General features: G+C 44.2%; 1 protein-coding gene across 1 annotated transcript in view; it reads left to right on the top strand.

Annotated features, from left to right (window-relative positions):
- Positions 1-24,299, top strand: part of AKAP12 (A-kinase anchoring protein 12) — a 109,366-nt gene that overhangs the window by 57,329 nt on the left and 27,738 nt on the right. The window contains exon 2 of the mRNA XM_068985562.1: positions 2,253-2,367. Within this exon, the coding sequence (XP_068841663.1) occupies positions 2,253-2,367 (115 nt within the window). The remainder of the gene's footprint in view (positions 1-2,252; positions 2,368-24,299) is intronic.

The raw sequence follows: 24,299 nt of genomic DNA on the forward strand, positions 1-24,299 counted from the left end.
CATCTTCCCAACCCAGGGATCAAACCCATGTCTCCTGCATTGCAGGCGGATTCTTTACCGGAAGCCTAGTTGTTAACCGTGTAGCCCACAATAATACGCATTTCTTGCTTTCCCCCACTGGCTTTTAATCACATTATTAATAAAATCTACGTCTAACTTGTGCATAGGACCTAGTGAAATTTACTTAAAATACTCTTAAAGGCCAACATTTTTGCTGATGAGCATTGTGGAGAGCCCATCCCCACCCCTGTCTCCCGTGCTTTTGTCTTTAAGTTTCATTTAAAACTCCCATCTTTCATATTTTGGTAAGAGAAGACTTTAAGTGGAAATGTAATCTGAGCATCGTGTCTAATACATGGACTCAGCATGGGCATTTTGAAGCCAGTGATCCCATCTGTAGTGAGAGCATTAAAGTACAGTGATATTATTTCAGGAGGCAGCTCTCACAGTTGAAGGGCATCTTTGCTGGGAGCAGGGAACAGCCAGGTGAAATCAATTTCAGCACCGTGCAAGCCTTCTGGATTGACTATCTTGAATTGGATCCAGTCGCTTCAAGACTCTGATAGAACTCAGTGATTTGGCCAGGGTACTCCACTGGCCTGTAAACAGCATGAAATGATGCATACAAAGTGACCAGCTTTGAGATTTCTTTGGAAAAATCAGGTCTGGGTATTATGGGATATTCTTTAAGGCATTTCGTCATTGTGCATGGTAACAGGTCCTCCAAAAATTTGTTGTTGGAAATTCCCTGGAAGTAGTTGGTGGCGAACCTGGCCTTTGGGCCATGGCTGAGCTGTGAGACCTGTGGTCAGCCAGCTTTCCCTTCTGTAATCACTTCGATCCTCAGTGTCCGCATCTGTAAAATGGAACAGTAGCACCTTCCTAAGTTGTTGTTGTTTGGCTGCCCCTTGACTTGTGGGATCTTAGTTCCCTGACCCAGGGATTGAACCCAGACCTTTGGCAGTGAAAGCTCTGAGTCCTAACCGCTGGACTGCTGGGGAATTCCCCCGAAGTTGGTTTTAAGGCAAATGAGAAATAAAGCATTGTTGAAATCCTTAGGTTCCTAATGGTTATTGTGCAATTTTCGTTTGGCTTAAAACTTTATTTTTAAAAAGTATTTATTTATTTATTTGGTTAGTTGAAGCACACAGGATCTTCATTTCATCACACTGGGTCCTTTGTTGTCGTGCATGGGCTATCCATATGGGGATGATTGCAAGCGAGCATTTTAGTAATAGTTTTAAGGACAATGACTCATGAACAGACATGTTTGGTGTCTCCTCTTTGTTCACTAGCCTTTGAACCACAGGGCCTTCTCACTTGTCTCCCCTTTACCTTTTGCTCACATACCCCTTGCTCTGGCATCTTAGAGCTCAGCTTTCCCTTTACTTCCTTTGAGAAGCCTTAACAAGGCCCCTGTCCCCAGCCTAGGTCATGGCCTTCTGTTTGTTGTCATTTGTTGTATGTATTCCTCCCACATGATGGCTTCCATAGCTGCAATTTATTTAAATGTCTGTCCTCTTTCCTGAGAAGGACACATTGTCGCTTAGGTATATTCCAGCCAAATACGCATAACCTGCATCTAATCACAAGGAGACATTATTTTAAAGTAAAAAATGTTTTTCAGAAATCTGCCTTCCATAGGTCTGCCTTCCAGGGCTTCACTGGTGGCCCAGTGGTTCAGACTCTACCTGCAAAGCAGGAGACCTGGGTTCAATCCCTGAGTCAGAAAGATCTCCTGGAGAAGGAAATGGCAACCCACTCCAGTATCCTTGCCTGGAGAATCCCATGGACAGAGGAGCCTGGTGGGCTACAGTCCATAGGGTCGCAAAGAGTCGGACATGACTAAAGCGCCTTAGCATGCACACATGCATGTCTTCCATAGTAGTTTGTAAGCTCAAAGCATCTGGGACCACACCTGACTTAGTCACTGTGAAATCTCAAGTAGGCCTGGAATGATGGGTATGTGTATCTTGCCTATGAGTGGTTTCCAGAAGAATGAATGAACGGTGTGTACCTTTACCCAGATACAAAGCCCTATCTGCTGACTTATAGCTCCCTGTATCTTTTGTAAGATAGCTCGATCATTCCAATGGGGGAAGAAAAAGAAAAACTTACATCTTCATTGTCACTAACTCTCCATTTCTCTGCATTTCTCCTCTAAATGATTTATATTCTTGAACTTAAGAGTTTTGTTTCTAACTTGGTCATGAAGATTGAAATCAAGTTTACATGTTTTGTCTTCCGCGTAGCTCCTGCAGAAGAATGGCCAGCTGTCCACCGTCAACAGCTTAGCTGAGCAAGATGAACTCGGCCTCCAGGAGGAAGCCCTGATTGGCCAAGAGGAGGAAGTGACTGTCACAGATGGTAAGCTGCCTTGCCCAGCTCTGGGTAGAGCCAGGGGATGGAAGGCAAACAACACCTACAAGGAATCCTCAGAGGACAATTGAAAACAACCTAAGCAGAATTTGCCCTGTTATGTTACCTGTCATTATACACTGTCAATATCATACTGATAACAAAAGCAATCCATTGTAGCCCCCATATTTAGGTATAGGAGGTTATAGCAATGCTTATAATGAAATGAATTTTTTTTTTCATTTTTCTCAGGCATCCTTATCTTAAAACCATGATTTGGTTGTTGTTGTTATTGCTGCTTTGTTCCAACCACTTGCCTGGTGTTGGATTCTTCTTGAAAATGCTGGGGTCTTGGTTGCTTTAAGAGTCAGTATTTCTCACTCTAGAGCAGCCTACTGCCCTTGTGAAGATTTTTCTGGTAGTCTGTATTGCTTTCTTTTTGTTAATGTATTGAAAATATTTCATATTTATTTATTTTCAGTGGTGCTGGGTCTTTGGTGCTGCACGGGCCTCTCTCTAGTTTTGGTGAGCACGGGCCTCTCTCTAGTTGCTGTGCCTGGGCTTCCCATTGCAGTGGTTTTTCTTGTTGGTTGAGCACTGCCTCTAAGGCACACAGGCTTCAGTAGTTGCAGTGCATGGGTTTAGTTGCTTTGTGGCATGTGGGATCTTCTCACATTGGGGATCAAACCCATTTCTTCTGAATTGGCAGGTGCATTCTTTCCAGTAGTGTGTATTTCAAGAAGACGTTTGCTTCTTGGAAGGAAAGCTATGACAAACCTAGACAGCATAGTAAAAAGCAAAGACATCGCTACAAACAAAGTCCTTCTAGTCAAAGCTGTGGTTTTTCCAGGAGAAGGAAATGCAACCCACTCCAGTATTCTTGCCTGGAGAGTCCCATGGATGGAGGAGCTTGGTGGGCTACAGTCCATGGGTCGCAAAGAGTCGGACACGACTGAGCGACTTCACTTTCACTTTCATGTACGGATGTGAGCTGGACAAAGATGGCTGAGCGCCAAAAATTGATACTTTCGAACTGTGGTGCTGGAGAGGACTCTTGAGAGTCCCTTGGACAGCAAGGAAATCTAAGCAGTCAATCTTAAAGGAAATCAACCCTCAATATTCATTGGAAGGTCTGATGCTTGAAGCTGCAATACTTTGGCCCCCTGATGGGAAGAGCTGACTCATTCAAAAAGACCCTCATGCTGGGAAAGATTGAAGGCAAAAGAATAGGGTGGCAGAGGATGAGATGGTTGATGGCATCACCAACTCAGTGGGCATGAACTTGAGCAAACTCTAAGAGACGGTGAGGGACAGGAAAGCCTGGCGTGCTATAGTTCATGGGGTCACAAAGAGTCGGACACAACAACTGAACAATAACAACATATTTCAGGGTGCACACCTCTTTGCCCCAACTGTAATATACTGTGTGTGTTATAACCTTTACCCCAGAAATCATAGAGGGGTGGTTATTGGAAAGCAAATCTGTGAGACCACATTATCACTGGTTTGATTTCGGCCCATGGAGGGGATGGGGACCACACCTTAGGGTCAGAATCAAGCACCTTGACAAGTCGGGCTCTTGCAAGAGAAGAAGAACCCTCCTCTGTTCTTGTTTCTTGTCTCATCATTTTGTTTAGTCATAAAGGAATAATTTAACAACTCTTGTGGATGTATAGAATGATGGCGTATGGTAAACTGATGCTTACATGTAATGTGAAAAAGACAGATGAAGGGAAAAGTCTTGTGAAATGAGACTGGCCATTGCCTCGGTGAGATGAGGTTCATCTAACATGTGGAACCTGTTTCTCCTTGTGTTCAACGCCCCTGTGGAGCTGCTGCAAGCAGGGAGCTGCTTTTGAAGTTGGTGGGAATTCTGATCTTTCTCTAGCACCACAGGCACCCTATAAAGTTAGAAATACATAGTCTCACACAAGGAGGACCTGCACAGCCTGTGTCAGAGTTTCAAATGATCTCTACCAAAATAATTGGAATGGCCCCAACTCAGATTCCAAAGTCCCACGCTCTGTCCTTCCCATGGTTAACCTTTGAATCAAATCAAGCCACAGCCTTTTTGGAGCCTTCCATAGCCAAGTCACTGTGCCCCGTGCTTCAGGAAAGATGGCAAAAGCTAAAATGGCCCATCAGTGGAGACAAGCGAGTACATGGAAGGATCCATAAGATGAAAATGAAGTTAAGACCAGGCAACATGGTGATTAATGAATCTTGCAAGAGACAGGAGCTCCTTAGAGCTCTGATGAAACCTTTGTTTCATCAGAGATCAGGGAGTGGGATGAGGTCTGGGGCCTGAGGGGAGATTGGGTTTAGATTTGTTGGGACAAGGGCTGCCAGCCAAGGAGGGGAATAAAACAGCTGACACTTCACAAGTGTTTACTGTGGGTCCCGGTTCAGTTCAGTTCAGTTGTTCAGTCGTGTCCGACTCCTCTACCCCATGGACTGCAGCATGCCAGGTTTCCCCGTCCTCCAATATCTCTCGGAGTTTGCTTAAACTCATGTTCGTCAAGTCAGTGATGCTATCCAACCATCTCATCCTATTTCACCCCCTTCTCCTCCTGCCCAGTCTTCCCCAGCATCAGGGTGTTTTCCCATGAGTCAGCTGTTCATGTCAAGTGGCCAAAGTAAAGGAGCTTCAGCTTCAGCATTAGACCTTCAGGGCTGATTTCCTTTAGGGTCTTGGGTCCTGGAGGTGTGCCTTTTGTGCAGAATGGCCTCTAGCAGTAACCCGATGAGACGGGTTCTGTCTTGATTTAAACCCAGACCAGCAGCTCCCCAAGCACGAGCTGTGCAGGACACGTCCACAGGCTTGTCCACTGAGCAAGGGGCAGAATGGAGACCCAGAAGGGAAAAGGGGCTGGGTCAGAGAGCTCTTCTGAAAGCTGATGGGAGTTTAGAAAGTATTCCAGCAATGCAGATCACTGAAATAGACCCCGAAGGGGCTTTTGATCTGACTGGTGTGGAGTGTTGATAAGAGAAGGGAGAGGCTGCAGCAGATGCCCATGTTCCCAGAACATCCCAGGTAGCCTGGAATCCTGTCTAATCTGTGGCATGTTTACTAGAGATCTGGCTGTCTTCCTTTAGTCGAGATGGGATTTCTTTCACTTTTCAGCCCTGTGATTGAGTTCAGTTCAGTCATTCAGTCATGTCTGACTCTTTGCAACCCCATGGACTGCAGTGCACGCCAGGCCTCCCTGTCCATCACCAACTCTTGGGGTTTACTCAAACTCACGTCCATTGAGTCGGTGATTCCATCTAACTGTCTCATCCTCTGTCGTCCCCTTCTCCCACCTTCAATCTTTCCCAGCATCAGGGTCTTTTCCAATGAGTCAGTTCTTTGCATCAGGTGGCCAAAGTATTGGAGTTTCAGCTTCAGCATCAGTCCTTCCAATGAACATTCAGGACTGATTTCCTTTAGGATGGACTGGTTGGATCTCCTTGCAGTCCAAGGGACTCTCAAGAGTCTTCTCCAACACCACAGTTCAAAAGCATCAATTCTTCAGCACTCAGCTTTCTTTATAGTCCAATTCTCACATCCATACATGACTACTGGAGAAACCATAGCCTTGACTAGATGGACCTTTGTTGACAAAGTAATGTCTCTGCTTTTTAATATGATATCTAGGTTGGTGATAACTTTTCTTCCAAGGAGCAAACATTTTTACTGAAAGTGATTCTGTCCCCACTGATTCATTGGAAAAGAGCCTGATGCTGGGAAAAATTGAGAGCAGGAGGAGAAGGGAGCGATAGGATAAGATGGTTAAACAGCATCACCTGACTCAATGGACATGAATTTGAGCAAACTCCATTAGATAGTGGAGGACAGGGAAGCCTGGCATGCTGCAGTTCATGGGGTTACAAAAAGTCAGATATGACTGTGTTCTACATATCAGCTTACTGCAGGGTAAATAAAGACATAATTTGGTATGTAATGCTTAGCTGTAGGATTTTGGGTGCCTTAGTTTCTGCTCTTGCCCATTTCAGTAAGAAAAGATCTGAGCCATTTTGGTCCCTAGGAGGATTGGCTCACAGTGGGATTTGCTCCTGCCTTAGGCACACCAATGGACAGGAGAGGAGAAAGCTACAAATGAGGGGCATTTCTCCTAGGAAGATTTTGATTTAAAGTGACAGACAATACTTAGTGACAGCCAGAATGCACAGTATTTTCCCACTTTGACTTGCTTGCTTTCTGAAACCAGAAATACTGGTAATTCAGAACCAAGCCTCTTCCCATAATGAAAATGAAATCCTGTTTCCTTGTAACCTTTCTTTAAATGATAGAAAACGAGATCTGCTTATTAAATATTTTCTTAACTATGCAGTAAGGTTCAGATATATGTGTGTGTGCGTGTATGTGTTGAAGGAAGCTTGAAGATTATATAATTCTGGGGGCTTTCTTTTAGAGAATACACAATTAGGCATGAAAACAAATATTTATTTAAAAAAAATTTTTTAAGCAATTTATAGCAAGTTACTTTAGCTTTGGAGTTAGTCCCTTCTGAGTTCTCTTTTAGGCAATTTATCATTCATCACAACTGCTTATATAGAAATACAACTTTTTTCTAACCAGAAAGCTCTATCTAGCCATGCCACACCCAGCATTCATAGGAGCTTCACAAGTGCCATTAGTTTAGTGGCAAATCTTCTGCTGATTTTGCCCTCACCTAGCAGCATGTGGGATCTTAGTTCCCTGACCAAGGATCGAACCCATGCCCCTGCAGTGAAAACACAGAGTCCTAAGTATTGGACCACCAGGGAAGTCCCTGATTCTACCGATTTTAACAAAGAACCCTCCCAACTCAGATTGTCATTTGTTCTATAGTCTGTGGCTTATATGGTTTTCTGTGAGTCTCTATGAGTGCCTGAACAAGAAAGATTTTTTAAAAATTCTGTCTTGATCTGGGTCCAACTTTAAATTTCAAGTTTCTACAAATTAAAATTTTAGATTTTCTTTTCAAGTATCCGTTGATGCAAAGAGCTGACTCATTGGAAAAGACCCTAATGCTGGGAAAGATTGAGGGCAGGAGTAGAAGGCAGTGACAGAGGATGAGATGGTTTAATGGCATCACTAACTTGAGGGACATGAGTTGAGCAAGCTCCGGGAGTTGGTGATGGACAGGGAAGCCTGGGGTACTGCAGTCTCTGGGGTCACCAAGAGTCAGACTGAACTGATACTTTGATCAGATTATTTTCTTTGCAAACAGATGAGGAAAGTCAGTATTGCAAAATCAAAAAACTTAAGACCTCTTTATTTTGATAATCACATACTTGTTAAAGCCTCCAGAACTCATTGCCGTATATGAGCAGTCACGTGACTGTGCTCTGAGACCATCTGAATGTGTCATTTACAAGGTATTTGTTTCTGGGGTTCTTGGAGATTTGTCTTTCTGCCGAGTAGCTACAGCAAACATGATAAAGCCTGTGGATGTTATGTTTTCTCCATCCTTCCCAGGCCAGATTTGCTTGTGTGAAAGAACACACACACAGTGGTGATCCTCTCCTTGGTTTTTGAATTTTTGTTCACATAGCCCTTATACTGTTTGCATACCCTGAGTGCAGGCATTTGCACCAGAAGCGATGGAGCTGCTGTTGGAAGCTCTGCCCTTGCCATTTGCTCCTCTGGGGTCAGCTGCAGGTGTCAGCCAGCACCCTGGGGAGCAGGTTTTGCTCTGCTGAACAGCAAGATGAGGAGGCTTCTGCCGGAACCATGCACGTGGAACAAAGCTCTGATCCCTCTGACCTGGGAGTGGTCCTAGAAAATGCCTCGTCATCACCAAGAAAAATAAACAACCCCCCACCCCCCCCACCCCCCATCTTGTCACTTAGAGCAAACATCTTTTCTTAACTTACTTGTTTAGCTTTGGTTGTGCTGGGTGCTTGTTGCTGTGTGGGCCTGTCTCTAGTTGCAGTGGGTGGGCACTCTCTTGTGGTCTGCAGGCTTCTCACTGGGGACTTCTTGCGTTGCAGAGCACAGGCTCTTGGGTGTGTGGGTTCAGTGGCTCCCGGGTTCTAGAGCAGGGGCTCAGTAGCTGTGATGCACGGGCTTAGTTGCCCCGTGGCACGTGGGATCTTCCCAGGCCAGGGATCGAACCTGTGTCTCTGCATTAACAGGCAGATTCTTTACCACTGAGCCACCAGGGAAGCCCAAAAAGTCTTATTTATTCATCTGTGTCGGGTCCTAGTGGCGGCACGCGAGATCTTTGATCTTCGTTGCGCACAGCTGGGATCTAGTTCCCAGACCAGGAATGGACCCTGGGCTCCCTAAAATGGACGCGTGGAGTCTTAGCCATGGGACCATCACGGAAGTGCCAAAGCAGAAGTCTTTAAGAGAGTGTGTTCCTTACCTTTCTCTAGGCTCTGCTTTCCTACATCCTGATATTTTCCCCACAGATACAGTGGCAACAAATGGAGGTTATCAAGAAGCTGAATTTTCAGCACTGTGAAGAATTTCATGTCTCTGATGGTGCTGATGCCACAGTCCTGGCCAAACTGAATTTGCTGTTTGAACCTTCCAGCTTCTGGTGTTCGGCACCTTTGGGGCACTGAAAGGCCAGAGGTTATTTCCAAGTGTTCACAACTCTCCCCGTGGAACTTGTCACCTTATAGAAAATCCATTCTTGGGTTACAAGTTGTTGTTCTTTGCTTTTTGATCATTTAATAACTTTATCTGGAGACTGAGTACCCCAACCACTGCTCCAGGTCGGTGTTCAAAGATGACCCCCTCCCCCCTGCAAAATACTTGTTTTTCTGTGAGAGGTGGCTTTCCTAGCCAGGAAGAAATGTTCTTATGAGCTAGTTAGTCCCTTTGGTTCTTCAGTTTGTGACATCACTGGTACCTTGTTAGTATTCTCATGAAGGCATGCCTGTTGCTCAAATACTACCCTCTTTCCTTTATTTTTCTCTATGTCAGATGTTGTCAACATCTGGCATTCAGTATGCCTGTGTCTACAAAAGAACAACCGTGAGAGCAGAGATTTCTTGGCATGGGGGGTGGGGATGGGATTTGTATGTTTCCGTGTTGAGTCCCCTGAGCGTAGAACAATGTCCGACGCCCAGTAAGTGCTCAAAAAAATATTTTTTAAAGATTTTTTTAATGGGGGCCATTTTTGAAGTGTTTATTGACTTTGTTACAATACTGTTTCTGTTTTGATTTCTTGGCTGCAAGGCATGAGGGATCCTAGCTGCCCAATAGGCGATCGAATCCACCCCCCCTTGCACTAGGAGACAAAGTCTTAACCACTGGACTGCCAGGGAAGTCCCTCAAAAATAGTACCTGGATAAGTGAAAACAGTTTTCAACTTAGAGTTAACAAGATTACATTTTCACTCATATGGGAGAGGAGGATCTGTTTGATTTTTCCCTTTATATCAATTCATTCCCTGCATCCCCAAATGCAGAGCTCTTTAGATGTATCCGAGGCTCAGTTTCCTTTGTTACATCAGCGCTAACAAAGCTACTTTGCAGTGCTGGGCTCTGAAGGTGCCCACCATTGGTTATCCAGGTGTTGTTGCCTGGAGACATGGAATCAGACCCTGACCTGCCTGCAATTAAATGATAACTCCCAGCGATGTGATCACATATGAGGGCTGGGTAGACAAAGAGAGGGGTCTCCCTTCCAACACTCTGGTATTTCAAATACACTATTATTGCATGACATTTTCTCAAGCTGTATCCTGTTTTGTAATGTTTTGAAACACTCACAAAACAGGCCTTGAACTTAGGCAAAAGTCCTACAGTCTGCAGTTTCTGGGAACTGGTTTTAATTCAGCCCTCTGCTCTGCAGCAATATTTTTAGCGTGCCTCTCTGAAATTACTTATGTCATTGACAAATTTCTGGTACAAATACTCTATTGCTTTCATCTTTAAAGAAACGCAGATTTATTTTTCAGTAACTAACAACCAAGCTATATAGAGATTTTTTTCCCCTCTCTGAAGTATATTTAAGTCTGCCGGTGCGATAAAACTTGGCTTTCATTGTAACTTGAAAAATTTGGTGTGAGGGGGAGTAAGAAGGAGTAAGACCTCTGTCCATCCTCCCTTTATAATCAGTTCATTGCAGGAGAGTAAAACCCAGGCCAGGCTGCCTTTCTCTTTTTCTATGACCTTGAGTTGAATACATCCCTTTATCTCACTGAGCATCACTTACCATCTGTAAAATGAACATCCTCATCCATCTCTGTAATTCTATGACTGAGTCACGTCAGTAGTGCTGGAAATATAGTCATTAAAACAACCAAATGATGGATAAGTCACTGAAGATGCACAGGTGACTTTGGGCAGGTAGGAATCTACTTGGCAATTTCATTATGCCTTTTTATAAAAACACTTTGATGCTCTTCTTTTTAGTCTGATCTTAAAAGCCATTTTCTAGATTTGAAGTTTTGCTTTTTTATTTTAGTGTTTGGTAGGTTTTGGGGGAGAGGAGGGCATGTGTGACTGAACAACAACAAAATGCAGCATGTGGGATCTTAGTTCTTTGACCAGGGATCAAACCTGTGACCCCTGCATTGGAAGCGTGGGGTCTAAACCACTGGACCACCAGAGAAGTCCCTGAAGTTTTACTTTAATGCACAAAAAATTCAGCTGGGAAAACATTCAAGAAAGTCTCCGTATGTAACTATTTAGGTATGAAAGAAAGATAAGAGCTTCCTAAGTGTGGCCACAAAGTAACATGGGAATCATGTAATAACAGCTGGTTCTGGCCCAGTAAGATGAGCGAAAGATGTTGGTAAAGGCCCCCAAAGACTTGTCAGTCAATCTTAAATTACTGCTAAGATTTACCTACAGATGGCTGTAGTTTTCCAGGGCACCCGTGAATAGGGTGAATGCTCTGTACACGCATGAATAGGATGGATGCTCTGGCACAGTTGAGGAGGAGCCTAGGTAAGATGGCCTATGCACTTGTCTACATAACCTGCCAAGGCGGGACCATGGCAATAAATGGTTTTTCTAACGGTGATGAAGCCATGGATGGAAACATTAAATTTAGCATTTATTGAATAAAAATCCTTTAGATGTTTTCTCAAAGACATTCTTAAAACACCCCTGGTTTCACCTGATAAAGCATCCCCCAGATGGTTCTGGCATTTTATGTTCCAAGCATAATGTCTCTATATTACATGAAAGGATGCTTTGAGAATGTACATCCTCTGATCTATATTTGTATGTATCTCTGGAAGAGCTTAAGTTCTACAGCTTTTTAGCCTGTCACTTGAGCCTTGTTCTTAAGCACCATACTTTGAATGTTTGTTAACTGCTTTTATAATTAATGAGTAGGTTCAATGTGATACCTGGAGAAGCAAATGACAACCTAGTCCAGCATTCTTGCCTGGAGAATCGCATGGACAGAGGAGCCTGATGGGCTACAGTCCATGGGGTCACAAAGAGTCAGACACGACTGGTGACTGACTTTCACTTTCACAGTGTGATATCAGGCAGCCCCCCCACCCCCTCAGTTAACAGTGCACGCATTAGTTACTTTTGGTGAAAACTGATATATGCTAGATTGAATTAATTGAATGAACCGGTTGCTTTAATGTGTCTTAACATGGACCTGTTTCAGCTGACACCAAAGCATGAGGCAGTTATCCTGCTGTGTTAGTTTGCTGGGGCGGCCAAAATAATATATCACAGAATGGGTGGTTTAAATATCAGACATTTATTTTCTCACAGTCCCAGAGGCTGGCAAGTCAAGACCAAGGTGCCCTCAGGTTTAGTTTCGACCTTGGCTTGTTGATGCCACCTTCTCGCCCTGTCCCTGTGACCTTGCCCATCCCGGGTGTCTCTGTGTGTCCTAATGGCCTCTCATAAGGCACCAGTCAGATTGCATTCGGGTCCACTCTCATTTTAACTTAGTCATCTTTGTGAAAGGTTTCTCTCCAAACAAAGCTACATTTTCATGTGTCAAAAGTTAGGGTTCCAACGTATGAATCTGGAGAGTATGCAATTGAGCCCATGACACCTGCCTTCATGACTGACAGCTGGAAAGCCGGATTGGGGACCCAGAAGTCTCAGGGGGAAGGAACTTCGAGGCTGTCTATGCCAGGCTCCTGCTCCCACATAGGAGGCTCTTCTGCTTAAACTCTGAAGGTTTGGAGTTTCTCCATAAAAGGAAACCCGTTATTCCACTGGAGTGAAAATATACCCCCTCCAACTGCCGCCGGCTCCTAGTGCTGCCTTCTGGAACTACAAAGCACAAACTCACCTCCCTTTTCCACATCGTGGCCCTCTAAGACGTTTATCCTGTCTTTCATCTTTTCTCCTGCAGGCAGAACATCCCCAGAGAAAACAAGCTGCCTCACATTCAAAGAAAAATGCCAGGGCTGATGTATATATTTCAGATATGGATGTCCTTGATGGAAGCTTGCCAACCATAACTAGGCTTTACTTTCAATATTCCCACTTTTAAAGAGTAGTTTATTCCTCAGACTCTTTACAAACATGAGAACAACTTAGTTTCCTTTAAACCAAGGATTAAGTACTGAAAAAATTGATTGGTGTAGAAAAGTAAATTGATACAGAAGCATAGAAAGGAGTTCCCGTATCAAGGATGTTGCTAGAGGAACTACCGTCAGATAGAATGAACACCATATCAATGAAAGAAAGATGACAAATGGCACGTGACGAATTGTTAATCATCCCTTTTGATACTCCACTCAACGTGATGGTAAGCAGACAGCCTTACATGATGGAGCGGTTAGAGATACGAATAGGAGAAATCCCACCTTTCAAGTCATTGTTGCTGTTATTTAGTTGCTAAGTTATGTCCAACTCTTTGTGACCTGGTGGACTGTAGCTCGCCAGGTTCCTCTGTCCATGGGGTTTCCCAGGCAAGAATACTGGAGTGGGTTGTCACTTCCTTCTTCAGGGGATTGTTCTGACTCAGGGATCAAACCAGCATCTCCTGCATTGGCGAGCAGGTTCTTTACCACTGGGCCACCTGGGAAGCCTCAAGTAATTGTTAGTTGTAAATAAAGTGGAAGATTTCCCCCACCCGCACCCCCACCCCTACATCCCAGGCATTGTTAGTTGTAAAAAAGTGGTTGTCAGGATTTCCCTGGCAGACCGGTCCAGTGGCTAAGACTCCATGTTCCCAATGCAGGGGGCCTGGGTTCAATCCCTGGTCAGGGAGCTAGATCCCACATGCCAAGATTAAGAGTTCCTGTGAAATAAAAAGTGAAAATCGCTCAGTCGTGTCCAGCTCTTTGTGACCCCGTGGACTATACACTCCAGGAAATTCTCCAGGCGAGAATACTGGAGTGGTTAGCCATTCCCTTCTCCAGAGGATCTTCCCAACCCAGGGATTGAACCCAGGTCTCCTCCATTGCAGGTGGATTCTTTACCAGCTGAGCCACCAGGGAAGCCCCCGCAAAGTGTGGAATGCTTCATGAATTTGCGTGTCATATGTGCTGCCAAAGCGAGCACAAGAGTTCCCATACCGCAACTAAAAAAAAATAGATCCGAGTACCTTAAGGAAGATGGAATATCCTGCGTGCCACAGCTAAGATCTGGTACAGCCAAATAAATAAATAAAACATAGCTTAAAAAAAAAAGTGGAAGTGGATGATGTAAAACAGTAATCTCCATCAAAAAGCTTTGTGGCTTCCCTTTGTAAGCTCGGTGTACGGAAATCCAAGGATTTCCTCAAGCTCGTCAAGCCTTGGCCCTGAGTGTCCCCCAGTTGTGTTAATTTCTGCTCTGTGTTCTGGTGCACTAAGATTCTATCATTGTCATGTTGATAAATATATTACCATTGGCACCTGACACTGTTCTGATCTTAATCCCCTGGGTAGCTCACTGGCTCACAGAGTCCTTTTCGTCCTCCGTCTCGTGAAGATTTTAGAGTGATGAATCTTCATGTGAATCCATTGACTCAACATGCTGGGTTCATGTGACCTCTTCAGTCTAGAAACTTCATTCCTAGGAAGCTATGTCTTCCCTTCCCCTCTTTTTCTATGATCTCTTTTGGGGATTACTATTCCGATTTTAGAACTTCTAGAATGATTCTAAGGAAAGCTTTTTTCCCCCATGTAGTTTGCATCTCTTTATTCTTGAAAAATGTCCTCAAGATTAGATTTCATCCTTTTTTTTTTTCTTAATGCTTTTATTTGTTTAGCTGTGTGGGGTCTTAGCTGTGGCATGAGGGATCTTTTTTTTTTTTTTCCCTCAGAATTAGTAGATTATTTAATAGTTTCAGGAAGAGTATAATTTACAGAACAACATCATAATTTGAATGATGTTGTTAGGAAGATAGCAAGAGGAATTATTTGCTCAGCACAAAATGATTTCTTTAAATTAAACTTGATAATGTTCTTTCCACTGCAAGTATTTTTCCCCCAAACTCCCTAACCGTCCCTCCTTTACCCTCTCCCACTTTGCCTGCCCACCCCCGCCACCATAAGTTCCTTCTCTATAAATCTCCTTTTGTTTTTTAAGTAAGTTCATTTGTATCATTTTGGATTCCACATATAAGGGATGTCATATGACATTTCTCCCTGTCTGCCTGACTGCCTTCACTCAGCGTGGCATGCAGAATCTTTATTTGTGGCATATGGGATCTAGTTACCTGACCAGGGATGGAACTTGGGCTCCCTGCATTGGGAGCGAAGAGTCAGCCACTGGACCATCAGAGTCCCTAGATTTCATCTTGTTACTATATTTTTAATTTCTAAGAACTGATTTGAGTTCTAAACATTCCATTCTTTTTTTTTTTTTTTTGGCCGAGCTGTTCAGCTGGTGGGATCTTAAGTTTCTCAATCAGGGAGACAGAACCTAGGCTGTCTGCAGTGAAAGTGTGGCGTCCTCACTGCTGGACTGCCAGGGAATTCCCATGACCTTGGAATTTATGCAATAAATTTTGGTGAGCAGGACTTTGTTTTCTGGAAGGATCCGAAGTAAATTCTGTCATCCGGATTTTATTCTTCATCTAGGCAATGGATTCTGTCACACTCTAGATTTGTAAAAAAGTTGTCTTTACAAGTAAATTGTAATTCATGTGAATACAGGTTAAATAAATTTATTCCTACCGCAAGTGTAAATTTTTGCTTTGCAAGTAGTTTTGAAGCCAGTCTAAATAGTCTCGTTGACCTCTTTTTTTTTGGCTGCACTGGGTCTTTGTTGCTTCCCAGGCACTTTCTCCAGTTTGGTGTGTAGGCTTCTCACTGCAGTGAGTCCTCTTGTTGCAGGGCATGGACTCTAGAATACGGGCTCAGTAGTTGGGACCTACAGGCTTCCTTGCCTTGCCGCATGTGGGTTCTTCCTGGACCAGAGATTGAACCCATGTCTCCTGCATTGGCAGGTAGATTCTTAACCACCAGACCACCAGGGAAGTCCCTAGTCAACCTTTTACATTTTATATATATATAAAAGTTATATAGTTTCAGACTACCAGGGAAGCCTGGTATATGGGCTTCCCTGGTAGTAAAGAATACTCCTGCAATGCAAGAGACTTGGGTTTGATCCCTGGGTTGGGAAGATCCCCTGGAGAAGGGAAAGGCTACCCACTCCAGTATTCTGGCTTGGAGAATTCCAGGGACAGAGGAGCCTGGCAGGCTACATGGGGTCTCGAAGACTTGGTCACGACTGAGCGATTTTTACTTTCATATTTCATATATATATATATTTCCTTTTAAACACTTTATTATTATGTGTGATTACAGTGAAAGTTGGTGGGAAAATAATAGATTTCAATACGTTTGTTTGTTTAAATGTTTCAAGTCACTCAGTCGTGTCTGACTCTTTGTGACCCCGTGGACTGTAGCCTACCAGGCTCCTCCATCCATGGGATTCTCCAGGCAAGAATACTAGAGTGGGTTGCCATTTCCTTCTCCAGGGGATCTTCCCAACCCAGGGATCGAACCCAGGTCTCCCACACTACAGGCAGACGCTTTAACCTCTGAGCCACCAGGGAAGCCCCCAGATTTCAATATATTAACTCAAATTAAGAAATTGTGAAAGAGACAGCTGCACCAATTAAATCTATCAATGGGAATTTAATTCCTTGCCACTTAGAGGCCACCAGGAACTCGTGTGGTCAAACCAAGTTAGGTTTCTTCAGCCTGTTATACTAAGGGAGGATTCTAGCATGGGTGACTCAGTAAAAGGGAGGTGGGAGGGCTTTATTATAGGATTTGTGCTTATGTGGGTGATTCTGAGAAAATAAAGGCGTCATCACTAGACTGGATGCTGAAGAAGTGAGGGCAATTCTGTGAGTGGACAGCTTGGTGGTTTCTGTTCAGGAGGCAAGGAGATGGAAGCTGGGTGGAACTGTCCTGAATGAAGCAGGAATTGTCTTTAAGAGACAATTCAGTCCATGGAGACGTTCAGTTACTTTTACAGTTTTAGAAGTTGTGTTCTGGCCATATGAGGCTGTTGAGCACTTGGAATGTGGCTGATCCTATTTGAGATGTGTTCTTCATGTGAAATACTCAGTCCAAAAAGGAATGTAAAATATTTTCCTAATATTTTTTCACTTTTAGCACATATTGGCATAACTGGACTAGATAAAATATAGATACAGGGTTAGATAAAATATATTAAAATGAACCTCAGCTGTTTAGTATTAGTCATTTGAATGTGATTACTAGAAAATTTAAAGTTGGGAGTTCCCTGGTGGTCCAGTGGTTTGGACTTAGCACTTTCAACACCAAGGGTGAGGGTTGATCCCTAGTTGGGCAGCTAAGATCCTGCAAGCTGCATGGTGTGGTCAACAAGAAAGAAAGACCAAAAAAAAAAGGAAGTGAGGGAGAGAGGAAGGAAGGAAGGGAAGAAGAAGGAAACGTGACAGAAGAAGAAAATTTAGTCTTGTGTGTGGCTTGCTGGTGGGCTTACATCAGTTTCAGAGGAGCAGCTGCAGTCAGCCAGTGGGTCTTGGGTAGGTCACTACTGTCAGTTCTCTCTTCTCAGTGTGAACATTCAGCTAGCCTCTCCCTCCCACTCCTTTGGAGGACTTTCCAGGCAAATCAAAGATTGTCTCATTCTCTTCTGAAAGATCCAGAGGAGCCTCAGGTTAATTACTGTTAGTGCACGATGATGCTTCTCTTGTCAGGATGCATTTCTGAGAAATTGATGATAAAAGGGCATTCTTGCTTTGTATAGACGTATTTTTCCAAAGGATTCTTTTAAAGTGAGACTTAAGTATATTTAAAGCAGTATTTCTCAACCTTTTCACCACTGCCTTGCCAAGCTACGTCTTTTTTCTGTAACTCGTTCCCCTCCCCCATTTTTATAGCAGAGATATACTGTGCACCAGTTTATATAATATGATGCCTCTGTTTGTCTGTCTCTACATATTATGCTATGCTCAGTCTCAGCCATGCAACCCCGTGGACTGGAGCCCACCAGGCTTCTCTGTCCATGGAATTTTCCAGGCAAGAATACTGGAGTGGGTTGCCATTTCATCCTCCAGGGGATCTTCCCGACCCAGGGATTGAACCCTCGTCTTCTGGGTCTCCTGCATTGTAGGCAGATTCTTTACCCACTGAGGCATCAGGGAAGCCGTGTGTGTGTGTGTGTGTGTGTGTGTGTGTGTGTGTGTGTGTGTGTGTGTGTGTGTGTGTGTGTGTGTGTGTGTGTGTGTGTGTGTGTGTGTGTGTGTGTGTGTGTGTGTGTGTGTGTGTGTGTGTGTGTGTGTGTGTGTGTGTGTATGTTTAAAATCTGTGCTTCATATGTAAAAGAATAAGGTCAACCATGAACCAGTTTTTACCCCGTTGGGAAGTGGATAGTTTACACATAATAGCTAACATTTATTATGTTCCTCAAATACACTTGGTAGTGCTTAAGATAACATTAGCACTAGTGGTATCTTTATTCTCCCATCAGTTGAAGTCCAGAGAGTTAGAAGAATTCCTTACTCCTGGCCACACTGCTATCAGAAGAACCAGAACTACAACTTGTTTTTAAGACTTTGCAATCTTTTTTAGACCAAACCAAATACGAGTATTCAGAGTCTTAAGAAGAATCAGGGATTTGAACACAAGGCACTCAGGAAAGAATTTGATTCCTGTGCCAATTCCTGACCAGATTTGGTAGTGAAACACCTTTTTGGTTACTTGCTAGTTTTTAGAAGATTATACTTGGATGGGAATCTGCTTTCAGCTTGCTAGTTTATATATTCCATGATTGGGAGTTTAAGATCATGATTTAGACTGCCTTGCATTTTTATAATTTATTTTATTTTGGGGCTGCGCTGAGTCTTTGTTGCTGCGAGAGGACTTTCTCTAGCTGTGGCCAGTGGGGACTACTCTCTAGTTGCAGTGGCTTTTCTTATTGTAAAGCACAGGCTCTAGGCGGACCGGCTTCAGTAGCTGCTACTCTATGGGGCTCAGTAGTTGAGACTCATGGGCTTAGTTGCTCCGTGGCACATGGAATCTTCCTGGACCAGGGATGGAACCCATGTCCCCTGCATCAGCAGGCAAATTCTTTGGACCACCAGGGAAGCCCCAAGTCTGCCTTGCATTTTTAATGGAATCGGAGGTATCCCTGGAAGGTTCAAGGTCTGGCAGCGCAGGTCCCCTCTGTGCAACAACCACAGCTGGTTATCAGATGTGCTTGCCTTACAACCGTGAGAGTAACAGAGCTTGTTGTAGAAGGTTTATAAAGTGTAGGAAAATATCAGGACAGAAATTGCCCATAATTCCACTCTGGTTGGTTTTTGATAGTTTTCTTTTTGGGCTCTTTTTTTTCGCTCAGCCTCACTTATGTGAACATATTTTAGAAAGCAAAATCAAGATTGTGTTGAATATATAGTTTATATACTGAACAAAGAGTGTGGCTTTCTCTATCAACGTAAGCATTTCTCCATGTCACTAACTGCTTCAAACATGTTGTTTTGCAAGATAGTCCAGTGAAGAGTTAAATAAACTATTTTCCTAGTATTGGGACACTTAAGTTCTTTAAATATATTATACGTCCCAAGCAGTTAAAATTTTCATATATAAATTTATACTTTGATTTGGTATAGCTAATAAAACTAGAATTGCCAAGTCGAATATTAAAACATGTGAACTCAACAAGAGGAGAAATAAACTTATTCTATATCACTTTTATTATTTGGATTGAGGTTTTTTAAATATTTAATTTCCCCCTTTCCTTTTTTTTTTTTTTTTTTTTTGATAAATTGTCTTGCTAAGTGACTTTTAAATCCCCCTTAGCTTTTCTGTTGTATTACAATAGTCCCTTTGAGGAACTAGTCTTCAGATTATTTGTCTTAAGGATTTTGAATCAAAATAACCATGTCTACACAAACATGTCCAATTCAACTGGACCATAAAATTCAATTAACTGGTATTTGCCTGTGTTCATAGCAAAGGAGCAGAGAAGATTTGAAAATACACTGAGCCCAGGAGAACCTGCCCAATATCATTTAATTCAGTGTATAGTTTCATCTTCATGGTTATTAGTTGGCAGCAACTTCTAACTCAACACAAGATGATCTCTTTGAAGCATTTTAAAGGAGCAACAGTGCATAGAGGCTCCTTCAGATTTCATCTGCCCTTTGCAGCCAGAGGAAAAGCAACCTCATTGGGTTTGGGTTTATTTTCCTCTGAATGTAAAACTGGGGTGAAAAGAAAAATGAAAGGAGGGGTGATTGGTGTTAGGAGTGGATTGGGGGTGAGTCCAAGTCTCCAGTTCCTGATGCTCGATCCCTGGGTCAGGAAGACTCCCCTGGAGGAGGAAATGGCAACCCACTCCTGTGTTCTTTCCTGGAGAATCCCATGGACAGAGGAGCCTGGCGGGCTACAGTCCATGGGGTCACAGAGTTGGACATGACTGAATTGACTTAGCATGCATGCACAAGTCCCTAGTTCCCGACGATGCTCACGTGTAAGTTAAATGCCTCCTTGGAGGAAGTTAATGAACCTCGCATCTGTGCTGACCCTGGTGTTTTGGTCTCTTTTGCCCACTTGTCCAGCCTCGCTGGGCTGCGAGGCTTCCTGAGTTCTCCTCCTGAGTTCTTCTGAGTCACCACTTTGTGATGCGCAGGCATCCCACTATTTCTGCTATTTCCATCTTCGAGTCCCCTCCACCTTGGGCTTCCTCTAACCTCTGTCCATTCTCAGAGCCGCTGTTCAGATTTGTCTTCCTCAGTGTTCCGGACCTTTGACTTCACCTGCTGCATTCTATTCGGATGATCTCAGAGATGTGAGTGCTGCCAACTTTTGGACTCCTTCCTCACCTTGGTCACCGTGGTTTCCATCGATTTTATTTCTAGAGCGTCTTTCTCATTGTCGTTACTGCCCAGTTAGTTTTTCTAAATCACAGTTCCAACTGTGTGACACTAGCTGTGCTCCAAAGCCTCTGATGGTTCCCTGCAGCCTCCAGAACTCATACGAAGTTCTTTTTTCTTGAAAAAGAAAAAAAAGGTTTCATGAGATATCATCCACACATCATGCAGGTGACCCATTTAAAGTATACATGTTTTTGGTTTTTAGTTTATTCACAGAAATGTACAACCATCAGCACAGTCGATTTTAGGACATGTTTGTATCATGGCAAAGAACCCCCATACCTGCTAGCAGCCTCTCTCTCCAGCTCTCTGGGTCTGAGTAACTGCTAGTCCATTTTTCTGTCCTTATAGACTTGCCTGTTCCCGATGTAATCAAGTAATATGTCAACACACCAGTGTACGAGGGTCCAGTTTCTTTCTTTGTTATCTTGTCGGTCTTTTTGATTATAGCCATTCTAGTGAGTGTGGTGGAGAGGGCACTGGCGCCTCTTGCGCCGGCGATTTTCTTGCCTGGAAAATCCCATGGATGGAGGAGCCTGGTAGGCTGTAGTCCATGGGGTCACGAAGAGTCAGACACGACTGAGCAACTTCACTTTCACTTTCCACTTTCATGCACTGGAGAAGGAAATGGCAACCCACTCCAGTGTTCTTGCCTGGAGAATCCCAGGGACGGGGGAGCCTGGTGGGCTGCCGTCTATGGAGTTGCACAGAGTCGGACACGACTGAAGCAACGCAGCAGCAGCAGCAGCAGTGAGTGTGAATTGGTATCTCATTGTGGTTTTGTTTGCAGTTTCCTAATGGCTCATAACCTTGAGCATCTTTTCATGTGTCTGTTTGTGTTGTCCTCCTTAGAGCAATGTCCATTCAGATCCTCCATCATTTTAAAAATATATTTATTATCTTTGTTGTGGTGCATGGACTTTCCAGTTGTGGTGTGCAGGCTTTCTAGCTGTGGCCCAAGAGTGAGATGTTAGTTCCCTGACCAGGAACTGAACCCAGGCTGTGGCAATAAAAGAACTGAGTCTTAACCACACGACCACCAGGGAATCCAGATCCTTTTTTTCTTTAATTGTGTTATTTGTTACAGTGTTCTTAAGATGTCATTCAGGTCCCTTCATACTCTGGCCTCCAATGTAATATGTCTTGTCTCATCTCTAGTTATCACTTCTGTCCCTTCCTGCTCCCGGTCTCCCCAAGCTGACTCTGAGCCTGTGCCTGCCTGAAGTTACATCAGCCGTGTCTGACTCTGTGCAACCCCATGGACTCTAGCCCACCAGGCTCCTCTCTCCATGGAATTTTCCAGGCAAGAATACTGGAGTGGGTTGCCATTTCCTTCTCCAGGGGATCTTCCCAACCCAGGGATAGAACCCTCATCTCTTAGGTCTTGTGCGTTGGCAGGGCGAGTTCTGTACCACTAGCACCACCTGGGAAGCCCCAAAGCTATAAAGAACTGACTAATGCCCCCTAAGTGCCCCGTTCCTGCCTCCCCCATGCCGCCCCTCTGCAGGACTGCCTTCGTCTGCTCATCCTCAGGTCGGGCTGCCCCCTCGAATCTCCCATCATTTCAGAGGCTAGCTCAGACGTTACCTGAGGTTGGCTATATTGAAGTGACCCCACTTCTTCCCTTGGGTGTGTTTACCACCCAAGACTGAGGTCCCCAAGGGTAAGGACAGTATCCAACTCTATCCCCAGGGGCTTAGCACAATTAACATGGAGCTAGAACTTGGTAAATATTTGTTGAATGAACCAGGAAGTTTGGGGAAAACACTCCCCCCCCCCCCAATCATCCACTCATTTAGGATACTGGTAAACGTTTTCCCATCATTTTTGCTTTGGGTGATGATGTATTCCTCCAAAAATTCTGATGTAACAAAAAGAAGCAAATAAGGAATGGAAGTGATAACCAAAGAAGGTTGCCTGCATTGTACACTTACCTGGGGTCTGATCTTCACTCCATCCAGCTTTTATCCTTATTGATGACTTTTCTCTGTAAATCCAAGACACACAGAGGCTTATCAGGCAGCTGTTCCACACGTCCTGTCCTTGATTTCTCTTTGAGGTGAAGGTCCAACAAGGACTGTCTGCTAAGAGAGGTGACAGCTTGCCACATGATCTCTTGCTTGGCCTCCAGGTCTAAACTGCCTCTTTAAGAATATCAAGTCCGCTGTGTTGGTGTCTTCGCCAATGTCATAAAAAGAAAAAAAAAAAAAAGTTCAGGCACCAAAGCTGAATAGCAATACATTCACCTTGTAAATGTTTTAAGGAGACCTTACATTTGTGATATTTCTCCATCCCGATGATGTTTCCTCCATCCAGATGATGCTGTTAGAATTTGGACTTCTATTTTTATTTCAAAAAAATTGTTTTCAGCCACACTGCACAGGTTACAGGAGGATCTTAGTTCCCTGACCAGGGATGGAACCCATGCCTCCTGCGGTGGAAGCGCCAGGGAAGTCCCAGCATTTGGATTTTTAGAAAGGAGAGGAGCTGGTGGCACAGCCAAGCAAGGTCAGAATCGACAGATCCACCTAGAAGTTTGACTGTCCTTGAGGGGGCCCCAGGTGATAGTCATCTGCTGCCCCCAGCAGCTGGTGCTGAGAAATGACGCAGCTGAGACCTCAGCTCCCCGGGGAGCCCAGGCTGGTGCACACATTTTGGAAGCTTGAATGTTGACCACTCATTTCATGAGGCCAGCAGAGCAGCCCGCAGAGCTGGCTTTCTCCCTGATTTTGCACAACTAAGGGACTCTGCAGGGTTGGGGGTGGGGGGAAGCGGGGATAGATAGATAGGGGCGGGGAGCAGAAGAATGCAGAGCTGCTCTGACCCCTTGGCTATGAGGACTCTGGAGGGACAACAGGCACCAGCAACATTTCACACGCACCAGAGGGACTGTAATTGAAACAATTTGTGAACCAAAGTGAAGGCTCCTCTAGGGAAGATAAAGGGTTAGGCTGCTCAGTGGCTCTCTCTGGGAATCAGCTCCCAGGCGTCTTGAAAAGGCGCGCATCACTGCTGTTCCCAAGCGGACGTATGGCTAGGCTGGATGTTCGCTGAAATAGACGGGGTAAGTCGGATCTAGAGAGAGGCAGAAGATGGTTTTATCGATGAGGTCTGATCGCCGGCAGTGGTGCGCCTTAACCTTGCTCAGTGCAGGCCTGATAATGGTGCGTGGCGCCCCCTCGCGGCCAGAGGGAGCAACGACGTGTCATCCCTGCCTGCCTGTCGGTGCTTTTTGGATTTTTTTTTTTTTTTGATAATTCTGTTCCCCTCCTCCCTCCTCTTTTTCTGTGCCCACTCTGGTCAACCCAAGTCCCCCACCTTTCTCCCTGGCCCTGGAGCAGGGATGAGCAAGAGCGTCACTGTCTGAAGAAAAAGTAAAACCTATCTTTTTGTTTACTTAGAGGGAGAGCCTGTACTAATGGGGTCAGACAGGCAAGGCATGAAGTGATAAAGAGGAGAAGGATGAAAAAAAGGGAAACAAACCCCAGGGGACCTAAAGGGACCTGTGCTAACAGAAAATTAACATGCGAAATAATGTGTCACAATCGTAAGAACCCTCCAACATATCACTTATCCTGTGTCTTTATACAGAATAAATCTGAAATTGCATTGAAAAAAAGATTTTACAAATGTAGGGCTGGTTGAAAATTTCTGAGTTTTAAATATCGGCTCTGACTGATTTTCATGCTGTGTGTCTGTTAGC

Source organism: Capricornis sumatraensis, chromosome 13 (assembly GCF_032405125.1).
Source record: "Capricornis sumatraensis isolate serow.1 chromosome 13, serow.2, whole genome shotgun sequence".
In the NCBI taxonomy this organism is placed as follows: Eukaryota; Metazoa; Chordata; class Mammalia; order Artiodactyla; family Bovidae; genus Capricornis; species Capricornis sumatraensis.